Consider the following 8,309-nt stretch of genomic DNA (forward strand, 5'->3'; position numbering starts at 1 on the left):
TGGATATTGCTATGACCCTTTTCTGAATTTATTCTGCTCAGATATAACTATCTTCCATCTCCTCAAACCATACCCATTCTTCACAGGTCAACTCTGCTTCTCAGATCCTAACTTAGTGGCTCCTAAGAAGGGATGATTCCACCCTCAGAGAACAATGAGCAATTTCTAGAGATAATCTTAGTTGTCACATGTTGAGTGAAGGCAAGGAAAATACTATCTATGTCAAACAGACACAAGCCAAAGATGCTGGTAAACACCTGACAATGTGCAGGACAGCACCAAAGTAAGAGCCCAGAATACTGAGAAACTCTGCTGTCTTCTGATAGAGTAACCAGAAACAAAAAACAGCTACAATGCTGATCTAGGTTTCCATCACACTCTTGCTGCACAGTAAAAGAAGTCCTCTAAGAGCAATTGGTGGTAGCTCTCCAGGACAGTAAAGAAATTAGGATGGCTGAGCCATGGTAGCTCACACATATAATCCTAGCTAGTAAGGAGGCTGAGATCTGAAAATCACAGTTCAACACCAGCCCAGGAAGAAAAGTCTGTGTTGCTTATTGCCAGTCAACCAACAAAAAGCTGGAAATGTAGAGCACTATCATTGCTGGGGAAAAAAAAACCCAAAACCAAAAACTCTAATGGAGAGCACCCTGGTCCTGAGGTTAAGCCTCAGTCCCCCCACACAAAAAACGGAAAAAAGGAAAAAGAAAAATCAAGATGAGGACTGTGTATCAAGAATGTAACCAGGCTTCCCATTTTCCCCTAAAGTGACTACCAACGTGGAGGGTAAATGGTGAGGAAACATTCGTGGGAGCTATACAGCTAAGCAGATATTGGGCAAGAGACTGGTGACCCAAATTAAAAGGTGTTAAGAAATAAATGTTAAGAAGTATCAGGAGTGACTCTTAACAGCATGAGTAGATATTCTCTCTTAGTTAATCCCAACCAATAGGCATCCACAATCACCATTATTCTGTATTCTATACTATTGTTACTAACGAAGACCAGATCCTTTTCTACACATATAGGATGAACAACTCTCAAACTAAGTTTACTTGTCAAAGTATGAACTTAATCTAGATTGGGGACTGACAAACTTCACAGTTTCATGACTCACAAACTACAGGATTCAAAATTCATCACCTGTTTTTTAGATTAATTGTAAACAAGGACAAACCCACAGTTTCCCATCCTCAGATTAGATTGTCACACATAGCAGTTCAATCCCAGTTGATGTCAGGGGAAAAAAAAACAAACCCTGCAGTAACAGGTATATTGTTTTAAAAAGCGTTGGTCAGGGAGGTCCCTTTAATATCTTCAGAAATTTAGCTGATTGTATATCATCTATTTCAACATATTCTGCATACACAAATTCAATTAGAAGTCTGTCCAAAGAACTTGAACCATTAGTATAAAAATGAATAAATAAAAATGAATAATATTAATAGATTCAATAATAATTTGATTTTTAGTATGTTAATCCATATGAAATGTATATATAATTGGCCAGAGGATTTTTTAATCTATGTAGGCATCCCTATAGTTATACAGACAGAATTTGAAGTAGTATCAAATCAAAAAAATCATGAAAAAAAATAAACTCAAATAATTAAGAATAAAAAAGGCTTAAATAGCTTCTTTTTTTTTTTTATAACATCATTTGGACTGAAAGTTGGCCCTCTATATGTATGACCATGCATCACCTCCTATAGTTGTCTACATTTCTGCTGGAGGGGAAGACTCAGAACATTTTGCAGTATTTGTTTAATTTTCTTGTATGATGATAAAACTAAAAACATATAGACTCGTGGTTAAAGTATCAGAGAAATAAAGCAGAATGGTAAAGACGCAATCACTACACGAACTTGTCCAAGCTTGCAGCTGGCTGACAACTTAAAGAGATTATGGAGACAACATATTCAAGTCACCTAAATAATAAGCCTGTCCCTTCTCCAAACATCTATACTGTAAGGACAACACTATCAATGAAACATAAGCTGCAAAAAAAAAAAAAAAAAACCACAAAACACCCACATAAGCTTGGCTACAGTGCGACCAGTGATTTTATAAGTTAACAGATGCAGCTAGATGTAAGAAAATAGATGTGTTTTCATTATATGCTGCTATGCTAAAGGCTGATGAATGAAAGCATTTTGAATAGTGCTGTGTTGTCATCCTTCATTTTCGGAGATGACACTACCTGACAGGAGACCTTGTCTGAAAAGATAAATTAGGGACCGTTTGTCATTTCTCCGGGGAACACATATGAAGCCAAACCTTTGATTAGGAATCATCGCGGCGATCTGAAATGCCTGTTGCCATTTGCAACAACTGCTTCCTAGACTGGAGGTCAGCCTTGGCTTAGAAAGATCAATTTCTTTCCTGATATTGTCAGGCTACTGTGGCATTTGCTGTGGTTTCTCAGTCATCCACAATATTGGTTGGTTTATCTTATTATCTAAGTGTTACTGCCTCAGTGAGACTATTCACTCAATTATAGTCAAGCTCAAAAGATCATAATATGAATAAGCTTATCTCATTTTAAATGCTCAGCAAGTTTTACATCACCTTGCTTTTGCATAAACCTCCTCCATTGGGGGGGGAGGGGGAACGAACTTATCACTGAACTCAATGAAAGGTTTGAAAATCTGATGATTACAGTTCAAAACCAGTACCCACAGAAAGAGAATGAGATTCTTATCTCCAATTAATCACCAAAAAGCCAGAAGGAGGGTTGTGGCTCAAGTGGCAGAGCACTAGCCCTGAGCAAAACTGCCTGGGGACAGTGACCCAGACCCTGGGTTCAAGTCCCAGGACAGGCAGCCAAAAACCAACAAACTTGTTTCCAGTGCTTAAGATGGTTTCTTCTAATATTTCAGATTATTTAACTAGATGCTTATTAGATCCATAAATTCATAATGAAGTCAAGGTACATTCTGGCCTTATAATTTGTTATTCCGGGGATCACTTCAGTCTCTCAAGCACAACGTCCAGGTAAACTTGATTAAATAATCATCCTGTTAAATCAAGCACTTCGATGATTAGTAAATTGCTTTTTTTCAATTGTAGCAACACCCTTGCTCAGGACACAAAACCATAGAAGGATAAAAAGTATCACAAAATTAATCACCTTGTGAATTTTTTTTCAGCTGCTCTCCTGTGCATTTTAGATACTATGATTTGAAAAACATGAGAAAGGCCTATTATACTTTGACTCATCCCAAAACATGTTTTCAATAAAGAATATAAGGAAGAGTAAGTCATTTTGAAAATGCCTCAATTGTGGTGATGGGTATTCATTCAATTTCTTACCTCTGTTCTGCTTATCCGCACTATTTTTTTTTCATTCGCATTGAATGTTAATGATATATGCTAAAGAAAATATTATTTAAAAAATAAAGACATTTAAGATAGTGTTATATGTACTAGGATTAACCAGATTTTTGTTATGCTTGATTAGAAACCAACCACCACCTCTGGCTCATGCATTTCCACCAATAACTAACCTGCTCGGTATGGCCATGATTGAGGTTATCTTTTTTCTTTTTACTGGACAACACAAGTTGTACAACACTGATCTTGCTTCTCGGGCAGGGAGGAATAGTTCATTTGTCTGACGATCTCAGCAAAAAGTTCATCCACCATTGATTTACTTTTTGCCGATGTTTCCATGAAAGGACAGCCCCATTCTTGAGCCAGAGCTCTGCCTTCTGAAGACATAACCTCCCTCTCTGGTTCCAGATCCACTTTGTTTCCTACTAGGATTAGTGGGACTTTTTCATATCTCTTCACTCTGACAATCTGATCTCTCATCGGCTTGATATCCTATTCAAACAATCACAAAGACAAAGAAAAAAATTATGTCTGCATGACTATAGCAGAAGGATTCAAATATCACCAAAAGGCATACTTCACTGAGTATATAAAGCTAAATCCAAAATAAAACTACACATCAAAATAATTTTTTCAACATTTAATTAGGAATTAAGAGAATCTTCCACAGGCTCTATCTTCTAACTTTGTCAGAAACACAAAATGCATATTGAACACTAACCTTTAAACTTCTGAAACCGAGCCTGAACTGACCAAAAAAAATCAAGTTCCAAAATATGATTACCATTTGTATAAAGGATGTTTGGCCCTCTTCCTAAACCTGCCTGTTTCTGTCATCACCCCTTATGACACCTGTTACACGGAGCACGATTGCAGCATCTCTGCATTCCTAGTCATTTAGCAAGAGGAATTTGAGAGAAAGTGTTTTATGTAGGGAAGAGAAATGATTTGCAATACATAGAAGGCCAGCTTTAAAAATAAACGTATGCAAACATTTCATTTTTAATAGACTATTATGCCCTTAGACTAGTATAATCTAACACCTTAAAATACATTTCAATAAATTAGAAGCTATTATAACAGAAACTATTCTAACAGTGAGCACCTCCGGGGAAGGACAATGCAGTGGGGGGGGGGGGTGAAGGTCTTGCTGGGAAGAAGTGATTTGACTAGGTTTGCTTTTCCTAACAAATTCCCCCCTCCCTGCATGTATTGGGGAACTCCCCCCCCCCCACATACGCTTGTATTGGGGAAGATAATTAAAATTAATTACAAAAGTTAAGATCCTTAACAATTCTTCAGTAGCATCAATTTGGGGAGGGGAAAAGCATCAATATATGACAACATTACAGATCTCATGGTAGCTTTATAAGATTTTTTTAATGATTTTTATAACTTAAAAGATTTTATAATGAAAAGAATGTGTGTTTAGTTTGAGTTGTTACAGTAAACAGCATATTTGGAATGGCGCCAAAGGAAAAAAAAGCAACCATAAAAAATTCATAAAAATACACAGTAACGATATTTGCAACAATTTGTTTTGGTCCCTTATCACTTCAGTTTCCTAAGTTAAGCTTTTTTTTTCTTCTGTTGTCCTTCTAGAAAGCAAACTTCAGCTGAGAATCTCAACTTAAGGCATCTGTGCTCAACAGACTTGAAATCTTGATTGAATTAGTGGCACAGTTTTATACTTCCTATTTATGTCTCTATGAGAAGTAGATATAATGGAAGCACCCTTCAAAAGACTCATACCCTCAAGAGTGTGGTAACAAAGTAACAAATCTCCCAAGGATCCTTTAGAAAGAAAATGCCACCTTTAGAGAACACTTTTATGGTAGTTTTTGATTGAAATTTAAAGCTACATAAAACAAACTATAGTTTGGTCTCAATAGCTTTGACTAACTCACTGTGATCTGATCTTTAAAAATATCCTTGAAGCAGCCACACAGGATTCCTGGAAAAATTCACAATGGTAGTTTAACTCAAAATACTAAAGAATGTGACATTAGCACCTTGCACAGAGTAAAGTACTTAAGGTTTTTAAAGTAAGCAACATTAAGTGCATACCTTTAAATGTAGGAAAAAAATGTCCATTTCCTAAATCAATGGAGGTCAATATAATGGGTCAATATGAGGTCATTTATTTTCAAGGAATAAATAGCAACATTTATTACATCTCTTAAAATAACATTAAACCTTTCTGTTTCCCGGTGAAGGACAAGACAGACTTTCCTAAGAAACTGGACTGAGTCCAGTTTGGCTGCCCTGCAAGGGTAAGAAATCTGCACTTGTTCTGTGTTTCCAGACCCACATCTTTCCTATAAATATAAAGTATGATGCACATTTGGTGTCATATACAAATCGGATCAAACGGCAGAAAAGGAGAGTCTTGATTTTTGTTGGTTATTAATCTGAGGTAAGAGTCAGTGAGTAAACTTCCCCTAAGGACAGAAAATGCCTAGAAGGCTGGTCTTGAGTTCTTCATCTTCCACTAAGATTTATGATTCTAGTTGAGAAAGTTCGAAGTGAACAGAGAGAGAAGGAGGGAAAACAGACACAGACAAGTCTTATCTATTCCAGCGATAATGGGTTCCAAATAATTTTCCTTTCAAAATGGTCCATTTACCCCGAGATTATCGGTTAAATGTTGTTTCGTCCCGCAGGTTAATCAATACTTGTTGAATTGAACAAACAAAGTCAGAAGGTTATTTTTACAGGCTACAACACATGCAGACCCATTTATTTCATTTTTCACTTCTCCTTCAAACAAACCAACAAAAATAACCTTTAGGATGTTTGTTGACGCCTGCTACTTTAGTATACTCTCTACAGAAATAACCCAATAGTTTTCCGTGCCAGGACTAACCTCAAAAATGTGCCCTGTGTAACTTTCAAAAAGCAAAACACAATCATTAACACACGCATCGGGGCAAATCAGAAGTCCACAGGGGATTTACCACAGAGAGCCCATGTAACAAATTACAAGAGTTGGTTACCTGAAAAGACTGTTGATTCACCAGACTATACACCAGGATGAAGCCTTGGCCGTTTTTGATGTAGAGATCTCTCATGGAGGCAAACTGCTCGGTGCCTGCTGTGTCCAGAATTTCCAGCACGGATGGGGAAGAGTCCACTTCGATCTCTTTGCGGTAGAAATCTTCAATGGTCGGGTCATATTTCTCAATGAAAGTCCCAGTGACAAACTGCACCGTGAGGGCAGATTTGCCAACCCCTCCGCTCCCTAACACCACTACCTTGTACTCCCTCATGAGTCTCACCTTCACCAACTGCTACCAGATGGGGGGAAAAATAGCACCCCGCTAGCTGCGCTGCGGCTAGGCGAGGCGGAAGGTGGGCGGAAATCTGCGAGCTGGGGAGAGCAGTGCAGAGCCGCGAGGGCCCAGCCAGCGAGCAAAGCGCCGTGAGCAGCGAGCCAGCCCAAGCAGCGGAGAAGAAGAGGAAGTTGCGGGAGGGGGAGGGGAGAGAGCCAAGTGTCGGGTGGGTGGGGATGGGATGGTAATGCCCTTCCTATAGGAACTGAAGCCCAGGCAGGGGGCGTGGGGAGGAGGGAGAGCCCAGAAGGCGATGGAGGGAGGGTGGGGACACTAGACACGCAGCGTGCCCCCAGGAGGAACAGAATGGGGGAGGGAGGTTCAAGGAGGAGGGTGGAACTTGGGGCCAGGGGGCCAGGGGGCCCAGGGTTCGCGGAAACCAAGGCCACAGGCTGCCTGGCACCGTCCCCCGCCCTTTCACAACAAAGGGGCCCAGGGACCCCCCGCTTCGTGCAAGCAAGCAAGAGCGCCGCGCAGCCAGTCCAGGCCTGCAGGCTCAGCTGCAGTCACTGTCTTCCGGATAGCTCGGTGTGATCCCCGGCTCCTGCGGGGGGTCGATCGGCCTGTACAGGGATGGGGAGGGGGGAGTGAGAGAGGCGCATAGTCCTTTGCCTGACCCCACCACCACCACCACCACTAGCGTCAAGCGGCTCTGGCTGCCGCCCCCAGCCGCCACTCAAGCTGTACTACTACCGCCACCGCTGCTTACCCTGCTGTCTGCACCCGCCCGGCCGCCCAAGAGACTCAGTCACGCCAAGGCCATGGCCACCCTCGCTCCTGCGTCTTTTAGAGCTGCCCCAGTCCGATTGTAGGCCCAGAGGAAAGGGGCGGGGGGGGGGGCCGTCCGGCGGAGGCCGCAGGGACTCCAGACTAAGCCACTTCTTTTTTTTCCTCCCCCCCTCCCCCCCCCCACCCCAGCATACACCCGGAAGGGTTTCCCTGACACACTGGCTGAGGTGCCCCAGTTCCCTGAGCCTGGACGCGATCACTTCCGGTGGGGAAAGTCCCACCTCTTCGGGGCGAGCCGGGTGGCGCTAGGGGCCGCGCCCTGCTGAGCGAGCTTGGCGGCCCAGCTACATTTGGATCCAGATTGGGGCCTTAGGGAAGGGGCCCTTCGGAGAGACGCTCCACCTTCCCTGCGTTCCCGCCAGCGCAGCTGTGGCTCGCTCTCTCAGCTCTAAACGCGCTGAAGCCCCTCCGCTTCTCCGTGTCTAAAAGCTCAGTCTCAGTACTTGATCTGCTCCTTGACCCGCTAAGAATCTAATAATCCGAAATCCAGCAAACATCCCAGGATAAGAAATTGCAGGAAAAATGAAAGCGCTTAAGAACTGTAATCTCTTCCCCGATAGTTCTTCCACTTGATATTGTTCTAAGAAATGCATTCAAACTACAGAACTTAGATTTGGTTTTGGCTCTGATTTCGGACGTGGTGTGTTTTACTTAACCACGCCTTGACGATTAAACACACTGTACTTCATCAACAGGCACATCTGCTTCACCTTGACCCAGCAAATACCAAAGTATTTCCTTTAAAAAAAAAAAAGAAAGAAAGAAAAAGAAAGAAAGAAATCTCCCAAGACTCAAAAACAACAATCTTAGAGCTAGGCTTTATGGTACTGTACTTCATTCAGTTTTTCCCTATTC

At 41.6% G+C, this 8,309-nt stretch overlaps 1 protein-coding gene across 1 annotated transcript; it reads right to left on the minus strand.

Annotated features, from left to right (window-relative positions):
- Positions 1–3,506: 3,506 nt before the first annotated feature.
- Positions 3,507–7,560, minus strand: Rap2c (RAP2C, member of RAS oncogene family). Its single transcript, XM_042665800.1, has 3 exons — positions 7,375–7,560; positions 6,330–7,228; positions 3,507–3,825 (listed from the first exon to the last, which is right to left on the minus strand). Exons 2-3 carry the CDS (start codon positions 6,600–6,602, stop codon positions 3,547–3,549), a joined length of 552 nt encoding a protein of 183 aa, XP_042521734.1. The 5' UTR covers positions 6,603–7,228; positions 7,375–7,560; the 3' UTR covers positions 3,507–3,546.
- Between the last annotated feature and the right edge of the window lie 749 nt (positions 7,561–8,309).

This window comes from Dipodomys spectabilis, unplaced genomic scaffold (assembly GCF_019054845.1).
Source record: "Dipodomys spectabilis isolate Male_0828 unplaced genomic scaffold, ASM1905484v1 ptg000347l, whole genome shotgun sequence".
Lineage (NCBI taxonomy): Eukaryota > Metazoa > Chordata > Mammalia > Rodentia > Heteromyidae > Dipodomys > Dipodomys spectabilis.